The sequence below is a fragment of the Arvicanthis niloticus genome, chromosome 17 (genome assembly GCF_011762505.2).
Source record: "Arvicanthis niloticus isolate mArvNil1 chromosome 17, mArvNil1.pat.X, whole genome shotgun sequence".
Taxonomy (NCBI): Eukaryota; Metazoa; Chordata; class Mammalia; order Rodentia; family Muridae; genus Arvicanthis; species Arvicanthis niloticus.
In genome coordinates this window covers 24,968,739-24,990,897 of record NC_047674.1, presented here as the reverse complement: position 1 = coordinate 24,990,897, position 22,159 = coordinate 24,968,739, and the positions used below count along the sequence as shown (strand labels likewise).

Genomic DNA, 22,159 nt, shown 5'->3' with positions numbered 1-22,159 from the left:
CTAACTCCATATTTCCCCAGTCCTACTGACTGAGGGGATAAGCTGACTTCACTTCCTCTGACCTAGTCTTTCTGACTACAGCAACAACTCTAAAGTGGAGGTCTGAATACTTCACGGTAACTGGCCCAGTTGGAATGGGTCCTGAAGTGATTCATGAAATCAGCAGGCTCTTAGTTCCCTGCTGTGAGTCCCAAAGATGAACTCTATGACTCCACCTGTCTTGTTGAGACTCAGACACATTCCCATCAAATCAAGATATATATTTACCTGGCATAAATTGTTCTTGCTGAAAAGCACCCCAGTTTAGAGACAAAATCCTGAGATTTGTTGGAAGCCAACCACAAATATGTTAGCTTGTAACCAGGCAACACTTGATCAACACAAGTATGGAAGAGACAATAAAAAGCTGAGCACAAAAAATAAATAAATAAAATAAAATAGATAGTCATAGAATAATGGCTTGTTCCAGTAACCTGACAGAGATAGATGGAGGGAGAAGATGGGGGGGGGGAGCGGGGAGACAGTAATATGCCTTGATATTACCCTGGCACAAATCTGTGTCTAACTACTCCTAGCTTTGCGGATACAAATGATAAAAATATAAAAATATAAGTTGTCCTCTAATCCATGGGTTCCACATCTGAATCCATGGGGATTTCTATATGGGGTTCTATTGAACCCCATATAGAAAGCATTTGGCACACATGATATAATGTGTATCACGCTAACCTGTTATATGTGTCTGTACCAAACATGTTCATCTAGATGATATAAAGCATCTGGCACCATGGGTAGATGTTACATACAACTACTGCAGCAGCCCATAGTCTATAAAACTTAAGCCCCACAGAGTAGGAACCCAAATCCATAGATACTAAGAATGACTGTGTACATATACTTGTGCGTCACATATACATACTAAATATTCACCTACAGTGTATGCAAATGGTGTGTACACATGTAGAACTAGTGTGCATGTATGATATCATATACGTCCTAAATGACTTACATCAATGATTATAACTGAAGGAGCAAGGGTGAGGAGTACTGGAAAGGAGGGGTACAGGGGTCTCTCCGCATTCACCACTGGACACTGTCCACAATATAGAACCTTCAAACACTAACACAGGGTGTTATCTTATTAATGTTACTTTTGTTGAATTTTTAATTTATTCTACAGCAGCTACCTGACTATGAAGAAAATAATCGCCGGGCGGTGGTGGCGCACGCCTTTAATCCCAGCACTAGGGAGGCAGAGGCAGGTGGATTTCTGAGTTCAAGGCCAGCCTGGTCTACAAAGTGAGTCCAGGACAGCCAGGGCTACACAGAGAAACCCTGTCTCGAAAAACCAAAAAAAAAAATAAATAAAATAAAATAAAATAAATAAATAAATAAATAAAAAGAAAAAAGAAAAAAAAAGAAAAAAGAAAAAAAATAATCTTGATCTCAAATCTTCATGAAGATTTCTAAGGGAATTTTAAGGCAAGAAGCACTCAGCCTTATGTGGGGTAGCCCCAACTGAGTTGTTAGTTTTGCATCCATTTTGTAGTCATATATTTTTCAAAATAGTAAAACAGGTTGGGTTTGCCACAGAGGAGATGAGTTGTAAGATCTGAGCCAAATTATTCTGCAAAACCCAAACACCTGGCTGCCACAAATGATGACTTTAATGTCTTTCTAACAAGGACTGGATCCTGACCAAGACAAGATGCTTAACTTATTTGGTAAGATTGCCCTGGTTTTCATAAAGAATCAAAATTTAGCATTAACAATAACGGCTGTTAATAACTATTAAAAAACAGAAATGTTAGTTGCAAGTCAGGTCTAGAAAATACATGTATTGTTTTCAAAACCTTTCATGTGCACTTATGCTGGGCCCCTACTCACTTGGACAAGATTAAGAAAAACAAAACAAACAAACAAAAAAACCAGAGTCTCATGTAGCCCAGGTTCCCCTCTAACTTGCTATGTAGCTAAAGGAGACTTGAATTTCAGACCCCTCTGCTTCTCTCCCCAAGTGGAGGAATTATAGCCACTACACCCGGCTTTATGCAGTACTGGAGATAGACCTGAGAGGCTGGCAGTCTACCCACTGAGTTGCATCCCCAGGCCCCACTATTGCTTTGTAAACAGCAAGCTCCAGGCTTTCTACAGCTCTACAACTAGAAGAAGCAGCTTGTGAAGCACAGCACCAACCTTTGTCTCTAGAGAGGATAGGCCAAAGCTGAACTGGCTGTGCAAGCCTGCAAAAGCTCTGTCCCCAACTCTAGGCCCAGAAGACTTCAACTCAGATGAAGGCTATGACAGGAGGAAGGAGAGCAGAGAAAATAAAGCCAATAGCTGTACCAAGTCTTACCAGTGAGCTGAACATGCACACCTTGTCATGTACAGTGAACGGAAATCCAAATTCAATAGCCTAACTCCACAGTAAAACCTCCATGAGGTCAACGATTGCTCAGACCACTGAAATATGAATTTTCAGAGTAGAAGCGTGGCCTTAACACTCTCATTTTTATTAATGAACAATCACTTACTGTATTTCTGTTAAGTGTCAGGTCTTGAGATAGTGGCTTCCCGTGAATATTTTCTTATGAGAATCCATATACCTTTTGTAAAATTAGCCCTATTTGGTGAATAGGGCAGATAAGGTAGGGCCTCAAGTAACCTAGGCTGGTCTCAAATACATATAGTCATGGATGGCTGTGATGGTTCTGAATCCCCTGTCCTTCTACCTCTGTCTCCCAAAGGCAGGTACCACCACACCTAGCTATTAGCCTTGTTTTGATCAAGAAAATGGCATCTAAAGGTCACTATTAGGAAGTGACCGGGGTGGGATTTAAATTCACAGCCTCACACTCATCGTGGCCATGGAGTGTGGTGAACCAGGATCTGAGAATTTGTGCTGTGGGCCGGGTCTTGGGGATTCTGGTCAAGCACTGCCTTTTACTACACACCAAAGTGACAATTGCTTGGTTAGCAGAAATAAGAGGAAAAAGAAAAGGAAGCAGCTGTCCAAATGTCTCTTCCTGGACCCTGGAGCTCTGAGTCCTCAGCTTTGCTGACCAAGAAAGAATCGTGACAGCCAACAGCACGAGCGTGCAGCAGGCACAACACCAGCCAGTCTCTGCCCAGCAATCTCCTGTTAGTAGCAGGCAGGACCCCTCGCAGGGCAGCCTTGCCCTCCTCCCACACTCCTTCGTGTCTTCCCTTGCCACCACTTTAATACCAATGTTGCCTACCTGCCCTCCCGACCCAGCACGCCCTACCCGAAGTACTTTCGTGCTCAATCATATCTGCTCAGACTACAGCCCTCAACTAAGAAGCACAGTGTGAACTCTGCTTCCAGTTGTAGCCCCAGAGCAGCGGCCTCTCAGACTCAACCAACAACCCTTTTGATAGAAGCACCACCAGGAGGCAACTCAGGCAGCCTCTTGAAGCCGGAGAAATCAGGCAGAAGGCAAGGGAAAGGAAAAGTTCCCTGGGGTGCAGCTCCCAGGCCCCGACCAGGGCGGTAAAGACTGGGGCCAGGGACGAACACAGGCCTCCGTGTCCCTGACCAACACTCCCCTATCTAATCTCCTAGTCCCTCAGTTCAGACCCACGCCTGACCCCAATTTCAACTCCTAATTCACAGATCTCAGAGAACTTCAATTACATCACGCACCCCAACCCTTGCACCTGAAGGGTGGAGGCACACCGGTACGATCCTTCCCATCCCGATCTTACTCCCCACAAACGCAAGTTCAAGGACGAGCTCTCTCGGATTCTCCTCTTCCTTATACTGACACACCCCCAGACCACAGCCTAGCCGGTGACCCCGCACGGGTGCCTGCCCCCGGCTCCCCAAGCCTGCACGCCGGCCCCAGCGGTACACCTGGCCCAGTCATGCAGTCACCCTCTCGCTCCCGCCCCGCTGCACCTGCGCCCGTCAGAGCGGGTCGCGCACTCGCCGCTCCCGCAGGCCGCCCCTCGCTCCTCACCGGCGCAGCGCAGCCGTCCCGCGCCGCCCGCGGCCTGGGGCCCCGCCGCCCGCTCCGGCCGCGGCTCCTGGGCTGCGGGCCCCGCCGCGGCCGCTTCCCGTCACGTGGGCCGCCGCCCGGCGCCGGCGGAGGGCGGGCGCTCGCCGGTGCCCAGGCCGCCGCGCGCCGCTGGGGGGCTCAGCGTCAGGGCCCGGCGGTCGGGAAGGCGGGCGAGCGCGCGGGCGGCGCAGACCCCGACCGCAGCCCTCGGGAGGGGAGCGTCTCCGCCGCCCGCCCGGGAAGCGCGGAGGAAGCGCCGCCTTGTCTTCTCGACTATCCACTCCATGGCTGGCTACTGCACAGCTGCGCTGGTCAGGTGGAAGCTCGGAGAAACGCCTCCTGGACAGACGGGTAGACACGGACTAACAGCCCGGCCCCGACTTGCGGGCGGGGGGATGCTTGCTGGACTTCAGGGTGCCAGTGGGGGTGGGGGCACGGCCCTTCGGTTCCTAGGCCGACTTCTGTTCCAGGCAGAAGGGATGCTAGTCCCGGAGGGGAGGAGCATATTTGCAGGCTATACCTTCCTAGCTGGGAGTTCGGGGCAATTCTGCTCAACTTCTTTTAGGGCAGTCCATCAGTGCACACTCCTTTGTGTCAAGCAGTAAAGAAGAATCCTAGAATTCTTCTTCCGTATAGAATCAAAAACCAGTTTCCCGATGAAGAGTTAGGAAGCTCTTCCAGAGTCATCAATGCTGCCAGTGTACTAAAAAGCCAGGTTTCGCTGCCAGTGTACTAAAAAGCCAGGTTTCTCCAGTTGTTTCCCTTGGCTTGAGAAACAGCTAAAGAGGTGGCTTTAGGGTAACCCCCCCCACACACACACACCCACCGACGACCCTGTCCCCAGAAATTATAGGAAAGATACCATCCAGGCCCCAGAGTAAGACATACTATTATATAAGGCATACTAGTCTGTAGCTTTGTTTCAAAGGAGGAAGGCGTGTAGGGGTGGGGACCTAGAAAGACTAGCTATGGGAGGGGACTTGTACTGACTGATTATAGACCCCAAATTTAGTGCTATTTAATTTCTACCGTGCTGTACCCTTACCAAGTATGCACCTCAGTTCTCAAATTTTACTGAGGCAAAAAAGATGTAAATGACTTATCCTGAATCTTAAACTAGTAAGGGTCAAAGCAAGAACTCAAAATGTGTTTAACATAAAATTAAGTCCTACTGATTAAATAGTTTATGGGACAACCTTTACATTCCACTCTAGATTATACAGGAGTGAAGATAAATACTATAAAAGATGAGGTAAATCAGAAACAATTATTTTCTTTACGAGGGGGCTTGACACAAGATTTTTAAAATAGCCAACTCTATCGTTGAAACATCTGTTCTTGAGACATATTGATTCATCTACATCGCAAATAACAGCCCTCTTTAGGTAATGCCTGGACTATGAAACATGCTTATGTATCTTCATATGCTAACTAAATTCTTCACGTTGTTTCTGTTGGGTCCATTTAAAAACAAATATAGTGTTATGATTTTCAAATGAATTTTTGAAAAGTTTTACTTTTATTGCATATATATGAGTGTTTTTTCCTACGTGTGTGTGTGCATGAGCACACAGAGGATAGAAGAAGGCATCTGATCGATCTGGAAGTGGAGTTACAGGTGGCTTTGAGCCAGGTGGGTGTTAGGAACCAAACTCAAGCCCTCTGCTGAGACATCTCTGTCCCCTTAAATGAATTTTAATTTGTTTACTAATATTTGTTAAATAACCCCTGGGCCTGCATCAGACACAATAAGGATATCTTATGGGATGTGAAAAGATGTGTTCTGATAGAAAACTAAAGAAAATGAAGTATTTCATAAATACAACTGTGTACTTTAACACTTTAACTGTGTACTTTAACTGTCTTGTGTTAGGTACTCCATTTCTAGGTACCCCATTTCTAGGAAGTTCACTGTTCTGTCTTCCTGCATGCAGAAAGCATTCAGCCAGTTAAACAAAAGTTGGATGATTTAATGCACTAAAGTATCTTTAAGTGACACTTAATAGTGATGCTGGGGTGAAAGCCGAGGACCTCTCATGCTGAAGATGCCCATTACCACACTAATATTCCCTTATTCTAACATGTATACATTCTTAAGAATATATTTAACATATTTGGTTCATTAGCTAATACTTAACATGTTAGGACATCAGTTTTAAAGACCAGGTTAAGCAAAGTAACATGTATGATTTTAAAAGTAAACATAGTTTACGATATTTTTTGAGAGATTGTATTTGTATAATATTAGCTCATTTAATGCTACACACACAGACACACACACACACACACACACACACACATTCATATACTGGTACTTTAGCTCTAGCACAACAAAATTTTCAGTTATTACTTAAATTGACAATTTCCTGAGCAACTCCTTGATGCAAGTGACTATGAGGCTATGTCAGACTCTGTCTCAGGGAGTTTACTGTTTTGAAAACCACTAAATTAGAGAAATAGATGCAAGGAAAAAAAACCTAACCAAATGACAAGGTTAAAAAAATAACATAATGTGCTTTAGAGGTTTGGTGATAATGGAGCCCAGGCAGGAAGTGCCTAAGAATCATTCAGTACAAACTTAATAGTTCTTGCTGTGTGGCAGGGGCTGTTCTGAAGGCTGATGATCCAGAGATTAAAAGAGGTAACCTGGGAGAAAAGGGCCTTGATCTGAATGTATGCATGTCTCCAGATCCTGCAGAAACATGTACCTCGGTATAAAGGATTAACAGGCAAATCCTTTAGGATAAAGCCCATAGGCTGGATTGTCAAAGAAGTGCAGCCCTTTACCTCTCTGCCATGTGCCATATAAGGACACAGTGAAGAGTCCCCTTCCCTATGCAATATATGGTCACTAAAGCCGAAAGTGCTGTGGCTCTCCCAGATGCTAGGACTGTGAGGACTGTCTCTGGGCCCTGAAGCCACCTAGTCAGTACTCATCAATGTGTCTGCACACACAAAGGGTTACAGGAAAACTAGTCATTTTCATAAGTAAATGCATCCTCACCATGCACTGAGGAATAAGAAACTGTACCATTACAGTTAATAGTGTTATAAATAGTAATAGCTAAGAACACAAATCCAGAATGCAAAGTGCTTCATTTTGAAGCTCCTTGCCTTAAGCTCAGATACATTGTGGACAAACAACACATAATTATAGGGGAAATGACAGCTGTTCTTACAAAGGGTCCAGGTTCCATTTCCAGCATCTACATGGCCACTTACAACTGCCAATAACTCCAGTTTCAAGAAATCCAATGCCCTGTTCTGGCCTCCATGGAAACCAGGTACATACAAAGTTCACAGACAAAAATGCAGACAAAACACCCATAGATACCATAAATAAACAGATAAATAGACAGGTAGATAGATTTATAGATAGATAGATAGATAGATAGATTTATAGCATACCTTAAATATTACTTTACAAAGAGAATCAATACCCAAAGTCCTTAGTGAATATTTTTCTCCTGAGTTATTCATCCTACAAACATTTTTATATTTATTATTTTTGTTTTGAGTCAGGGTTTCACTATGTAACCCAGACTTGCCTTAAACTATGCTAGGATTAAAGGCATATGCCATCATCCTGGCCCCAAAAACCCATTGAGCACAAACAAAATACAGCATGATGCATACTAGTGAACCTGGTGAGGAAGTGAATTGAAATATAGGGAACTTGATTCGTTCACCATCTCGGGAGATAACATGTGGCTAAGTGCTAGTGGGTTCCCCTGTGTCTCTATTCACTAGAGCTACCAAATCAGAATATTAATAAACCTGATTTATGCTTGAAGCTCCTATTCTGTTATACTGACAATGATCTCACCAAGATACAGAGGTGTCAGGTCCTCACTACCTGAGGTAGGCATTTACCACTCTGGTAACTAGTTTTCAGTCTTTCGGTTCCTGGCTCCCAGGTTGGGGGTTTTGGTGTTGTTTATTGTTGTGGTTGAATCCTCTCAAAGCAGCCCTTCTGCCTGGACATGTTTGAAGTATGATCCTAAAATTTCCCCAGAGCTACTCAATAGAGGCTCTGTCCAGGAAGAAGTAGGCAGGCGTTGTCAACAAAGTCCTCTTTCCCTTGGTGGCAGGAAAGGATGGATATTCATATATCCAATATAGTTTATATCCATCTATATATCCATAGATCTCATTAGAGTTCTTTCACTCTTAGTCTTGATATTTGTTTGTCCCAAACTACAATTTCTTTCACTCCATAATCCCTCTTTAGAGTCACCTAGAATAGCTCTAATGTGTTTAGTTTAGTTCAGGGTGTGCTTTGGGTACTACAGAGGTGGAGGTAAAAACACAGATCTTACCTGTCACAATTTTCTACAGATGAAGAATCTGAAGTTTCAGCTTGAGTGGTGGGTCCAGAAAGCCACAAGGGCAAGTAGTAGAGTAAGGACTTGGGACCACATTTCCAGACATTAAACTTGCTGCTTCATACACCACCTTCTTGAAACTTCTCTCCCTTGATGTCAATCAACAGGGTACAAATGTCCATGTGGAAGTAACTGGAGAGGCATTTGACATATTTTAGGTGCAATCCTTACAACATGGTGAGACAAATATAATTTCATCTCAGAGATAAAAAGCTCTAAGGGAGAGGAAGTATGTCCTCAGTGAACGTGGGAATAATCCATGGCTGGGCCACTTTAAAACTGCCCCCCGTCCCTTCTTTGAATTCTATGATCAATAACTTTCTAATATCTCTCAGAGCTTCACAAGTACACATGCCTCATGTATAATCCTTATTCTGATTATTCTTCAGTAGTTTCCTGAAGGAACCTGTGTGAGACCAGTTCAACTCACCCAGTGAAAACTATTTGGTTGCAAATTCAAGTTCCCTGCAAAACAGCTGCTTTAGCAACTAATATAACCTTCTAGTGAAGGAAAGAATCAATGATGCCATCCACGCCAGACTCATTATTACATGACAATATAAAGGTTAATTTGAATAGATAATAGCACAATAATGTTACAAAGTAAAGGCACTCAATCCCATTTGAGAACAATTGGCCCAGCTTTAAGACCTCCAGGGAAGGTCACTTAGATCAGCTTCCCAGACACAAAAATAAAAGCACTGGATTGAATATTTTTTAAGCACTAACTTTAAAATTTCCTCCCAGTTCTGAAATTGCTTCTACCCCCAAAGTATCACATAAACAACTGGAAATTTTTACAAGATGTCTCTTATTCCTAATTTAACATCTCATTTATTTTTCAGTACTCTTTCAAGCATATTTTTGGTAGCCTCCTAACAGTATATTTTCATAGACAATGCAACAGTTTCCAAAAAAAAGACACATTATAAAGCATACGAACTACACTCTCAAAACAGGTAAGAAGTACAACTTTTTAATGTGCAAACCTTGAGGACTCTGTCTCCTATGAATGATGAAAAAGAACAGATTTCTCACACAAATATTAGAACATAGTTGAGGCCTACAATATTTTGTTAAAGTTAAAGACCCGTTACTTCATTGTAATTATTAGTAAGAGCAGAGGCAGTTTACTTGGTTCTTCGCCACTGTCAGTCTGTGATCTCCAATTATCCTATGGCTCATTTTCCCTATGGAAGAAACAAGCATTCTAGTTGCACATCAGGCTGATCTGAGGAATAACTGTGTAACAGTCGCTGGACTGTCGCTACTACTTTCTCTGCTGGTTATTATTTCCCACACGTGAGCTGGCCGGTTTAAAGTATCTTTCCAGGGAACAATATTTTATTATGTCTGAGGAGAGGGGATTAGAGAGTGTTATTTGGGCTTACTTTATGTAGAAGTGAGATCAGACAATAAACGATTGAGACATTGTAAAAAGCGAAAAGAAGGATGACTTCAGACATGACAATGCCAATTGGGGTCACAGTTGTCTGCCCTCTTGGTTGATTCTGTCTTTCCAAGCAGTCGGGAGAATCCCTGAGGCCTCTGCCAAGGGACGTCACTGGAGGCAGACCAATGGCGGCCAGCTCGCGTTGCTTAGCCTTCCGTGCTTCCGGCGCGGCCGGGGCAGGACACCCCTCCGCTCTCCATCTCGGTTCGTCCTCTTGGCTGAGGTGCGTCACCCAAATCTGCCAGCCACGAACTCTACCCTCTGTGAAAGGCATCGCGACTCCGGCGCGCTGAGTGACACCAGAGTCACGCCCCCGTACGTCACTTCCGCAACGCTTCTGCCGCAGAGTCTTGTGGGTAGCCGGCCGGGGTCTCCTGGAGACAACCATGGCGGGGGATGTGGGCGGTCGCAGCTGCACGGACGCGGAGCTGCTGCTGCATCCTGAGCTGCTGTCCCAGGAGTTCCTCCTCCTTACCCTGGAGCAGGTGGGGCGCTCGGGCCCGACCGAGGAAGCCGGGAAGCCGGGAGGACAGGCAGGCCTGCGGGAGGCTTGTGGCTGCTCCCCGCCCACACTGATCCGATGGGGCTTGCCTCTCTTGATCCCCAATGGAAACCTCCTGAGAGTGACTGTAATCCCCGGGAAATCCTCAATAACTCGGAAAGGGTGTCTCAGACAACCTCCGCTGCCTGTGTGCAAGCAACGGCCTGCGGAAGAGATAGACTAGGAACAGACCGGGAGGGCAGTCAGGGCTGGATCCAAAACATCAGAGAAATAGTCTGTTAGGTAGCTTCTCGCCTCTCTTAGAGACATTCAAATAAGTCCTAGAGAGATGGACCTACTTCCTAAGATCATTAACAGGACACAGTCACCGTTTGGAGAACTTAGCTTTCCAGGTGGTGCTTGTGTCCGCCCCGGCGGTATGACTTAAGATAATAGCAATTCATAAAAGAAAAGCGTGGTGTTTTCTTTAAAATGACAAAATTGCTGAAAGTGTCTCTAGAGTTTTTTATGTGGCACGTTTTGTTTTCTATGTGGTTTTTCTACCCCCTCAGTACCACATCTTTCTCTAATTTCTTGAAGTTCGCTATCACTATTTTAATAATGACTTTTAACCGGTGGTTCTCAAGCTTTTAATTACACCAGGATTATCAGAGGCTTACTAAAACATACTATTGAGCCCCATCAGCAGCTTCTCATTAAGTAGGTTCCATATGTGCCCTGATACTGCATTTTAACCAGTTCTTGCTGATGGCCCAAGGACGACACTTTTAAGCTATCCAAGCAAGTGATACCCTCTGAAAATGTTGTCCAAGAGTATTCAGATATTCCCAGCTCGGAGTAAATGCAAGTTGAATGCCAGCAATATACAGTATGAAAGAGGAATAAGACGATTCAACAACTTAAAAATGAAGTCAAGCTAAACAGCTGGCATTGTTTTGTTGGGTATGGGGGGGGGGGGGTCCATTTTTACAAAGCATGTGCATCCCCAGTTTTTCCTGTGTGTTTTGCATTATTGCGCTCCAAGATGTTGAGAGGGAACTGCAATATGAGAGAGAATAAGTTATTTAGGCATATGTGGTTGGCCTGTGAATCCAACCACATGGTCAAAATGGGGTGGAACAGACTACTAATGGTATACTGATACTGTCATCAGAATGGAGAGTTAAGTTTCCTTCTGCAGTAATGCTGTGTGTGTGTGTATGTTTGTGTGTTTTTGGGTAAATGGGGTCTCCATAGTAAAGCCAGTGCTTGGCATACCTAAGGCACTTGGTTCAGACACCAGCACCAAAACAAAATGCAAGTACCCACCACATTAAAAGAAACATGAGAAATAAGATACAAAATGAGACTGAGAGCCTACCCCACCAATCTGACCATAGGTATCCTCCAACTCAGTAGCTTACAGAATTTGCTGCTTTTCTTTTTCAATATGTTTTTATTAGGCAATGTCCCATTTTTATTTAGATTAAGAAGGTAGTGAGGGCACGGTGGTAACGGTTCTCTACTTCTGGACCTAGCCAGCAGTTACAGGCCGTAGTCCTCTCAGCGAGGGCACGTAGCCACTCTAAAATGAAGCTGAACTTTATAGAGTTTAATGGGTCTTTAATACCCTATCTAATAATACAGTTTGACTCTTATGTGATTATGAAAATAGCTTTATAATTTACTTAAGCATAATGCTTTCACCACATTACGTGGATAGGTAGCTTTTAAATGAAAGTCGTTGTTTTGAAGTTATTTTTGTTTTCTTTCACACAGAAGAACATAGCTGTTGAAAATGATGTAAGAGTAAACAAAGACAACCTCACTGACCTTTACGTCCAGCACGCCATACCGTTGCCTCAGAGGGATTTGCCAAAGAATAGATGGGGGAAGATGATGGAGAAGAAAAGAGAGCACCATGAAGTGAAAAATGAGACCAAAAGGTAATTTTCTTTGTGGTTGATAATCTAATCCTTTGTGACTAAAAGGGTTTTTGGTTTTTGGTTTTTTTCCCACCAGGTAAAATTTATTTGTTCACTGTTGATGAGCACCAAGTACTATGATTGTGGGTGATGCTGACACCCCCTTTTCCATGCTTTAGTTGAGAGAAACTTAATCAAATCGAGTGCATGCTCTAATGAGCAGAGGTAAATGCTAAGGAGACAGGTGAATCATGGAGGGATAATGATAAAACAGCCAGCAGCTACTTGACTGCAGAATGGCATTTTAGTAGAAAGAACTGTAAGAAGTAGAGGTGTGTCCTATATTCCACCCTGAGATAGTCTGGGTCAGCAATGTGTCTGTCACGTGTCAGTCCAGGGTTGGAGACAGAGAGGTAAAACACCTACTGTGAATGAACTTGGGATTGTGGGAACAAGTGAAGCATGTGAATTTTGAGGGTTTGCCTTTACTCTGAGTTGAGAAACTATGAGGAGGTTTTGAGACATCGATGGCCCCACACGATGGCGGATTTTTTTGTTGTTGTTGTTTGTTTGTTTGTTTTTAACAGGATCACTCTCCTTGCTGAACCAAGAAGTAACTTAAGGTAGGACTTTCAGAGATGGTGTGCTGTAGTAGATAGAGCTGGCCCTGGTGGCAGGGGCTTGGGTAAGCCAGTCCCAAAGGCATGAGAGAGGGAGAGCTGGCCCTGCCCCTTGGCACTATATCATTGGGTAAGCCAGTCAGAGCAGTGCTGTCGAGTTTGCCCTGTTGGTGAGGGTGCTGGAGAACTGGCAGGCTGACCAGCTTAGATACCTCCCAGTTCCAGATCCAGAGCTTTGATTTGGCCCAGCTCAGCATCTGCCCCATCTATGAACTGCCGGAGCGTGTGAATGGACTGGTTCTGTAGCTCCAAAGCTACAGGATCTCCATGACACAGGGCAACAACTGGATATCTGAGAGGAGTCCCAGTGAGGATTTAGTATTGACAGAGTAGCAGAAGCCAGGGGCCTTGAACCAGACCAGTGACTCGTTGCAGTGAACATTTGCACTAAAGATGTTTTGACAGAAGGGTATACTACAGCTTCCATAATGAGATTTTGTTGTTATGTTCTGTTTTTATTTTATTCATTTTTCTTTTGTTAAGGAGGTTGCAAGGGCAAATCCAGAGGGACAGGGAGATTAGTAGAATTGAGGTGCATGATGGGGAACTCACAAAGAATCAATACAGAGTTAAAAGAAGAATGAGAAGAAGAAAAGAAGGGAGGACGAGGGGAGGGGAAGGCTGTGCTATAGTCCAGGCAGTAAATGATATTTCTGACTAAGGGGTTTGATGGGCTTAGGTCTAGATGTATTTGTAGGTAGAACCAATAGAATTTGTTGACTTTTGAGGAAAAAAGATGAGTCAGGTAAGATCTTAAGCTCTTTGACTAATGTGAAAATGAAGAGTGTTACTTAGATAATTACTTAGATAATTAGCACAGTCATCTAATTCTTAAAAGATTCCTAAATTTCAGAAAACTAATCAAATTATTTTAAAAAGAAAATCACATTTGATTAGTGAATGTTGTTGACTATGTTGTGAGGATGACATTCTAAGATCCCTGAATGTTGGTTGTACTAGTGGTGGTATTGGTCAGTTACTTGGGTCTTCTGTTCACAGGCACTGTTGTAGACAGTGCGCTAGAGGCCATAGGAGAAGGTTGACCAGTGGCTTTCATCTCTTGTGAGTCTCTTAACTGAGGTGATTGGAAACGTGAATAGGTGAATATAGTCGAGTATATGTGTGCTCTTAGTCTTTTGGAAAGGAAGTACAAATGTCTTGCCTTTGATCAGGAATGATTATGTATTAATATGGGCTGGACATTAGTGCTAACTTTCACAAGCCTCTGAGTTATGTTACATACACCTTTCATTTTATTTATTTGTTGAGGTCCTTAAGTTCAGGCAGTATCATTAGCACATTCCAGCACTTTTCCTAGTAATAAGCCAAGCGTTCGGTGCTGATCATAGTCCCTGTGGATTGTGTAGAAAAGATCTTTGGCTTTATTTTAAGAACCTGCAGCCGGGCGGTGGTGGCACACACCTTTAATCCCAGCACTTGGGAGGCAGAGGCAGACGGATTTCTGAGTTCCAGGACAGCCTGGTCTACAGAGTGAGTTCCAGGACAGCCAGGACTACACAGAGAAACCCTGTCTCGGGGAAAAAAAAAAAAAAAAAATCTGCAATTTGGAGATTGAGGTTTGAAGCTCAGTTATAGATCACTTACCTAGATGGTGTGCACGGTCTGGGTTTGATGCCAGCACTACAGGACTCCCAACCCCCAGTGCTGCTTGTGAACACACACACACACACACACACACACACACACACACACAGAGTTTTATAATTTGAATCTTGAACCAGAGCATTATAGTTGAAATTATCTAAAAGTATCCTGTTTTGGTGAACTCCTTATTTTTTTCTATGGAGAAACATTGATCCAGAGGAATGTTATAACTAGCCCAAGGTGAGACACAGTATATTAGTTACATTTTCTACTGCTGTGATGAAGCATCATGGCCAAGGCAGCTTATGGAAGGAAGAGTTTATTTGGCTTATGGGTCCAGGGGGATAAAAGCCCATCACAATCACAGTGGGGAAGCATTGTAGCAAGCCCTAGGCAGAGTGTCAGGAACAGCTGAGAGATCATATCTCAAACCCCAAACAGGAAGCAGAGAGAGCAACCTCCAAATGGCACAAGTCTTTAAGCTGGTGGTTCCCATCCTGTGAGTCCTGACCCCTTGGGGGGTCAAATGACCCTTTCACAGGGGTTGCCCAAGACCATCAGAAAACACAGATATTTACATTACAATTCACAAGAGTAGCAAAATTAGTTAAGTAGCAAAAGACAAAATTTTGTGATTGGGGATCACCACGACATGAGGAACTATTTAAAGGGTCAGAGCATTAAGAAGGTTGAGAACCACTGCACTAGAGCCTTGTGGCCACATACTGCATGCCCTCCCTCAGATGATGTAACTGACCAAAGATGAGGTGGGCATGGAGGCCTCAACGCTTGAGTGAAGATGGAGGCTGTGTTTCACAGTACAAACATGCTCCTTTGGTCTGTGAGCACCATGGACTTAATTTACAGCGGGTTTATAGCGTATGTTTGTTTTATAAACAATACATTGGCTTACTGAAAGTCTTCACAGTCTCAGCCTTCACGTTCACTCATCCCTCCCTCAGTGATTCACCTAGAGCAGTGCTCAGTCCTTCCAACTCCATCCAGTCCCTTATGCCAGTCACTATTGCTAATCTTCTATCCCTTGTTTTTATTCTATGCTTTCTGTGCTTATGCATGTTTAAATCTATACATATTCACAATTACCTGCAATGTTCAGGCCATGCTTTGGAGCAGTGAGATGTACCAGTTAACCAATGGGTATGAAGATGTAAGACCCCCCCCCCCAAGGGAGGACCTCCCTCAGAAATTCGCAGCCACCCAATAACTCACAAGACACCATTCTTGATGCAACAGCATGAGGCATGTTTCGGGATCAGTTGACTGATGGTCAATTTGTATCCCACGCAGGGGCAGAGGAATTGACAAAGAATGAATGGCTGGGCTTGTATAGGAGAAAACCTCAAACCAGGGGGGCGAGGGGGTAACTAAGGAAACATAACATAAAAATAGTGAAAAGTCTTAAAAGGTCCCAACCCAAATTTAGTCAGGGTCATGCGGAAAACATCTTATACACTTATCTTTTGTAAGGTTGTAACCTTGCCCAACCGCTTATCTTGTGGTCAGCCAGTTCCTGGGACCACCCAGATGACTTGCATCTTTCTTTGTGGTCAGGAATGTGTCTTCCTGCTTTGGGCCTTCCCCACCCACAGGTGGGTTCTCTTCCCTGAGGTCTGAGGAATGTTAATCCAGCAAGTGTCCTCTGACTCAGGGATAATGTACTCCTCCTGGAATGTATCCTGGGGCAGTGAAGGCCTGAAATCTTAATCTGGGACTAGTGAAAATCTTAATTCCTTGGGACTAGTGAACCTGCATTCTTTGCTCAGGTCTAGGGGTCATAAAAACTTTCTATATTTTTCATAAGTTTTCTATATCTTTCAAAGACTCATCAAATCCCATGATTACAATTATGTAGATATTTTAATCACTGATGAGAAAGTGTCCAGACCCTGGAGACACTTGATGACTACAATAGGGTTTTGCTTTGTTGTTTGTGGACTACTGCTGTGGGAGTCTTGGAACTGTCTTGTAGTTTCTCTTGTAAAATAAGAATTGGCTGTGATCACATGGTCAGGATAGCAGTACTAATGAGCTGCTCTTTTTTATTATGAGCTAATTAGTATTTATATTAGTTATTTCTTATTTCTTTGATAAAATACTAAGATCAAGGCAGTTTATAGACAGAAGGGTTTATTTGGGTTTATGATGGGATTTTTCCCTTAATCCAGAGCAATGAGTCCATTTGACACGCAATCATGGCAGCCAGCAGTAGATAGTTGTGAGCTTCCATCTTGAACTGCAAGCAAGAAATAGAGAACAAACTAGGAATGGCAGGGACCTTTGAACTCTCATAGCCCTCCCCCATTGAAGTACTCCTCTAGAAAGGCCACCACTACTAACTGCCCAAACAGCACCGCCTACTGGGGACCAAGCATTTACACTCCCAAGACTATGACGGAGGTCTCATTATAAATAAAAAATGAAATTTCTTATAAGTAAATATTTTGTACTTTAAGGCACTAGAAAATTGTTTCTTTGGGCCTGGGAGTCTTATTTCCAATTATTTTCTTTACCGTAGTCCGTTTACTAAACCTTGCTGCTTATTGATCTGCCAGCCTGTGTGGTGCATTACAAGAGTCTCTCTGCTTTCAGGAGTAGTGCTGTAGATGGATTAAGGAAGAGACCCCTCATCGTGTTCGACGGGAGCTCAACAAGCACAAGCATCAAAGTGAAAAGGACGGAGAACGGAGCAGATGCCCGGCTCAAGCCTCCTGCCCAGACAGGCTCCAGCAGGGAGACCTCTCAGAAATCACTGAATTCCTCTTCCAGGATTTCACCTCTAGTTCTGTTTTCCAATTTGCCTGTGAACAATAAAATGGAGCACAATAATAATGACAGTAAACAGAACCATGACTTAACGCATAGGAAAAGTCCTTCGGGTCCAGTGAAGTCACCACCTCTGTCCCCTGTTGGAACTACTCCTGTGAAATTAAAGCGGGCTGCTCCTAAGGAAGAGGCAGAGGCCACAGTAAGTGTGGGGGTGACTTCCATATTGAGCATAGCGCTGAGCATTCGCCCTGTAGCCCCAGGTCAGCTGGCTGTGCTTTGGGGGTGGATAGGGTGCTAGAGACAGGCCTGATTCCTTTAGTGGGTTATGATCTGAAAACAGTATAGAGTTTAAAATTTGGCTCCATGTCAAACTATAATGGAATTTTGATAGTTAAGCTGGCACCCTTTCCATACTATACTGGTATAAAGGATCACCCTGAGTCCAGTCATGCAGCAGGGAAGGCTTAGTGGATACTCTGAACGGGATGCTACCTCACCTAACCAGCTCTGCAGCCTTCCCAGTCTACTCCAGTAGGGATTCCAAAGCAGTACAGTGTGAAACCCTGGCTGAGCCAGGCTGTGGAGCAGAGGGTGAGGTTTCCATAGTTCAGTAAGTGCTGTTCCAGGGTGGGTGGACACTGCTGGGAAGAGAACGCATGCCCCTACCTGACTCTACAACCCACAATGCCTGCCTGCTGCCCTGGAACTGCAGTGGGTTTTTATGTCCCATAGCTTGTATATTTGAATCCTGGAATTTAAAAATTTACAATGATTATTGTTTTTGAAAGTTCACTAAATTTCTTTCTATGTTAAATGAAAGCAGAAAGGCAGATTTCCTAAAATTTTCTCTTTCCATCTTGGAATCAAAAACCTAAATATTCCTTTGTAGGTGAGGCCCAGAATGCTATTGTCTGGTGCAACACATTTTATAAATATTTTATAAGTAGCATTTGGGCCTAGGCCTTAAGTCTGTTTGTACTTGGCCTAAACCTACCTTAGAATCTACTCTTCCCTTAACACTAAATTACTTAACTTTGGAAGAATAGGGGAATTCTAAGAGGAATCGCTTACATATGTGTGTTCTGCTGTTTTAAGCATATTGATGCTTGAATTTCATATGTCACAATTGCATGTCTTTTCCAGCTAAGTAGCCAGACTGTACTTTTATTACAGAGCATATGCTGGACACTAATCTGCTTACATACTTATTTTAACCACTTTTGTGAGAGAGAGGAGAATGTGGGATGAAAAGAGAATAATCCAGGGCTGGATAGGTGGCTCAGCAGTTAAGAGCACTGGCTGCTCTTCCAGAGGTCCTAAGTTCAATTCCCAGCAACCACATAGTGGATCACAACCATCTGTACTGGGATCCGATGTCCTCTCCTGGTGTGTCTGAAGACAGTGACAGTGTACTCACATTAAATAAATAAATAAATAAGCAAAATGTTTTAAACTAATTTAAAAAAAAAAGAAAAAATAATAGTCTATATCTGAAATACTACTACAATGAGGCATGAGCCTTTGAGGCATATGTATTTATACAACCATGAACTTTGTATATACATGTAGATACATATAGATAGTTATTACCTTAGAAATGTAAATATTTAGTGAACATGTCTCATGAAGTTTAGAGATGATATCAGGGAGGGAGGTGGACTAGGTGCTTCTAGAAAGCCAAGAGATGGACATTCCCTCTACCTTCTGTAGTTTCTGCTTCGGTTCAGGGGTGTGTGTGTGTGTGTGTGTGTGTGTGTGTATGTGTGTGTATGTGTGTGTATGTGTGTGTTGTGTAAATGATTTTGGTGTAGAACATTTGAGAACCACAGACCAGACAGATGGGAGCTAGGAGACTTACTTTATAATCTGAGCACCATTCCCACCAGAGGGCAGCAGTGCTCTTCCTCTGGGGGACCTGTAGCTGGCCTTGGCTGGGTGTTCATTTGAGCTGTTCTGAGGCATCTGCTGTTAGAAATTGTTTCTGTTCCTGTCTTCTAGAATCACCTGAAGCCTCCAGAAGCAAAGAGGAAGATACAGCATGTTACATGGCCATGAAGGGAAGCCTCCAAAATGTAAATAGAGCTGCAGCCGCAGTTTGCAAATGAGTCCACAGTACTTACAGAGGGCCTGAATACTGTGGGGTTTTCTTGAGGTTTAAAATAGGTTTGGAAAAACGAATCTTTCCCTTCTCTCCCTCCCTCTATTTCTTCTTCCCTTTCTTACAGTGTCTTGACTCTCATGTCCCAGTTAGGGAAGAATTTCTTTTTAAAACACAGCTTTGTATACATCCTCTGTAAATTTTTTTCCCAAGCAGAAGCATATAGCAGTTCACAGTATTGTGGTAAATATGACCACCTGCATTTTGAAGGGTTTGCCAAGAAAAGTGTGTTGATCGTGTTGATGGAAAAGCTTTCTGCTCTTCCATTATGTGTGCCACTTTGTCCCACAGAAGGCAGAAGGGAAGTCAGGGCTTGCCATCCCTCTCTCTCAGTGGCAAAAGCTGCTATGTCTTTAGAATGGTCCTGTCTTACAGGGGCCCTGCCTGCTCTTTTCTTATGCGGCTTGAGTTCTCACTGTGAGTTGAGCTATTTCTTGTATGAGCTTTATCTTTTTAAACTGATTTCAAAGTCTTCAGGCTGGGTGATCATGTTAGAGTCGGTACTCCATGTCAGAAAGTTTGGGAATGATGGGTCCTAGAATTCTAGACCTAAGAAAATCCAGAACATGTGGTGGTGGTGGTGGTGGTGGTGGTGGTGGTGGTGGTGGTGGTGTTTATCAGTAAGCTGTGGAGTAGGCAGTCGTCGTTGTCAGGACGCTGGAGTTGGGATTCACTGTAGTGTGCAGCAGAAAGTGGACTCCTTGCTGAAGTGGTTCATGTGCTGTAATACAGCTTCCTGCAGGGCTGTCCCATGCAGGGTTAAGTGATAGTCTTTTTATTTTTGTACAGGTAGCGTTATCCACTTGTATAATGCAGGCAAATGAGAAAATACTGTTTGCTTTACGTTTGTGACTTCTAGTGTCTGCTCCTTCCTTTATATTTCTAACTACGAGAAAAAGATACTTCATACTTTTTTCCATGTATAATCTTCAAATTGTTGGTTTGCCTTGTTGGTATGCCTTAGGGGCATCGCCTTTCTTTGATTTGTTAAAACAACCATTTAAGTTTATCAGAATAGCCTTACAAAAAAAAATAACTCAGCCTTGCAGGTAAGTACTGTTCTTAGCCATCAACCCTGTAGTTTTTAAGCGTTCTGCTTTTTTTTTTCCAGACTAAATTTGTACACATAAGACAAAATTTATGATATTAAGTGTTGCATGAATTGTTGATGCTACATTAACAGTTTAAATACATTGTATCTGCAGGGTTGGTAAGCTGATACTATTGACAGGAACTGTGCTCCTGTATGTAATCGTTGAGGTGGATTTTAGAAGCACAGCCTTTAGAGTAGAACGACACAGTGTACTTTATATTCAGTTGACCGCTCTGCTTCCACCGGCCTTTCTCTCTTTAAGGAGAGAGTTAGCCGTTTGACAGTTTTAAGTCAGTGGGAACTTATTTTTAGTTATTCAGTGAAATTAATTTTTAATTTGTATATTTAACTTACAGAGTAGGTTGGTAATAACAGCTGAACTGTGTAACATTGTTGCTTCAAATTGAAGTTTATACTATGAACATTCAGCATCTACACTCACATAGCAGCATAATATTGAGCTGTCTTGATTTTGAGAAGTGGAGAAGCATTGACCCATGCACTGTGTATTACGTAGTGCCTCCATCACGGATCGCCATGCCTCCTGAAGGGATCATGGAACTGGCTTCCTCCGTGTGATGAAGCATACCAAGTACTGGGAATCTGGAGCAGCAGCACTGGGAGTGTTGTTCTGAAGTAGTGTTTCAGTTTGGGTTAGAAGGACTCGATGAGAGTAGTGAAGGGTTCTGGAGTAAGTTTACTCAGTCATATATGCGGTTGGTAGTGTTGCTTTTGATTCTGTATCCCAGTGAGGCAAGCTATTCTTAATCTTGGGTTGGGCAAATGAATGGCATTAGAGGCAGTAGGAAGCTCTTGAGGTACAAAAGGCACCACATCGACCAATGGCAGGTCAGCCTCATTCCTTTTTTTCCTACTTTGTATATTCTGGTCTCTTTCCCACTCTCCTTCCTCTCTTCTCTAGGTCTAAGCTTCAGACTTAGATCTGCAGATTGTATTGTGTCTGTGACCTTACTCTCTTCACTAAGGAGTAAAGATAGTCTGACCCCAATCCTCTTACATCTGAAGGGGGCATAGACTACTGTGTGGATTCTACAGTCTGGAATCCTGTAGCACCAGGACACTAAATTGCTTCCCAAAGGCTGTCACAGCAGCATAGTTTCCCAGAGTAGCCTTATTAGGTTAGGCATCTGCCAGACACTTGGAAGAGGGTTTCACTACTGCCTTAAGGCTGTATTTGCTGGTATTGAAATTCTTCAGAATTGAAATTTTCATTTGAAATTCTGTTTTGGTTGACTTAAGTTTGAGAGACAGTTCTAAAACTGACATAGAGACTCATTCAACAGCAATGACCTTTTAAAAACTTACATTAAGTAAAACTGCCAGTAGATTAAATCATCCCCATATGTAAGAGCGTTCTGTACTTACTACTGTGGAATTTGAGCATTGTTGAGAGGCTACTAATTGGACAACATGTTTTTAAGTGTGCTTTTATTAAATGCTTGTGTAAGTTTTATAATTCAGTATAGAAAAGGTTGACCTTGTAATGTACATTTTTTGTATGTATAGTCTTTTAAGTAGCCTTGTCCTTATTTAAATAAACTGAATAAAACTA

At 43.2% G+C, this 22,159-nt stretch overlaps 2 protein-coding genes across 7 annotated transcripts in view; one reads left to right on the top strand and one right to left on the bottom strand.

The window, feature by feature from the left end:
• Nucleotides 1-8,476, bottom strand: part of Tgfbrap1 (transforming growth factor beta receptor associated protein 1) — a 49,050-nt gene extending 40,574 nt beyond the window's left edge. The window contains exon 1 of one of the 4 annotated variants that reach the window (XM_034522061.2): nucleotides 8,339-8,476. The gene's annotated coding sequence lies outside the window, so the exon portion shown is untranslated. Of the gene's footprint in view, nucleotides 1-3,919; nucleotides 4,096-8,338 lie in introns of those variants that run through there. The other 3 variants (XM_034522063.2, XM_076914948.1, XM_076914949.1) reach the window with 3 other exon arrangements.
• A 53-nt stretch (nucleotides 8,477-8,529) lies between these two features.
• Nucleotides 8,530-22,159, top strand: C17H2orf49 (chromosome 17 C2orf49 homolog). Of its 3 annotated transcripts, XM_076914950.1 has the most exons (6): nucleotides 8,530-9,363; nucleotides 9,932-10,080; nucleotides 12,118-12,284; nucleotides 12,851-12,886; nucleotides 17,159-17,534; nucleotides 19,334-22,159. In XM_076914950.1, the coding sequence occupies exons 1-6, from the start codon at nucleotides 9,303-9,305 to the stop codon at nucleotides 19,388-19,390; spliced, it is 846 nt and encodes a 281-aa protein (XP_076771065.1). In that variant the 5' UTR covers nucleotides 8,530-9,302; the 3' UTR covers nucleotides 19,391-22,159. The 3 variants fall into 3 exon arrangements, with proteins under 3 accessions (XP_076771065.1, XP_034377956.1, XP_034377957.1); XM_034522065.2 differs by lacking the exons at nucleotides 8,530-9,363; nucleotides 9,932-10,080 and adding an exon at nucleotides 10,183-10,342; XM_034522066.2 differs by lacking the exons at nucleotides 8,530-9,363; nucleotides 9,932-10,080; nucleotides 12,851-12,886 and adding an exon at nucleotides 10,184-10,342.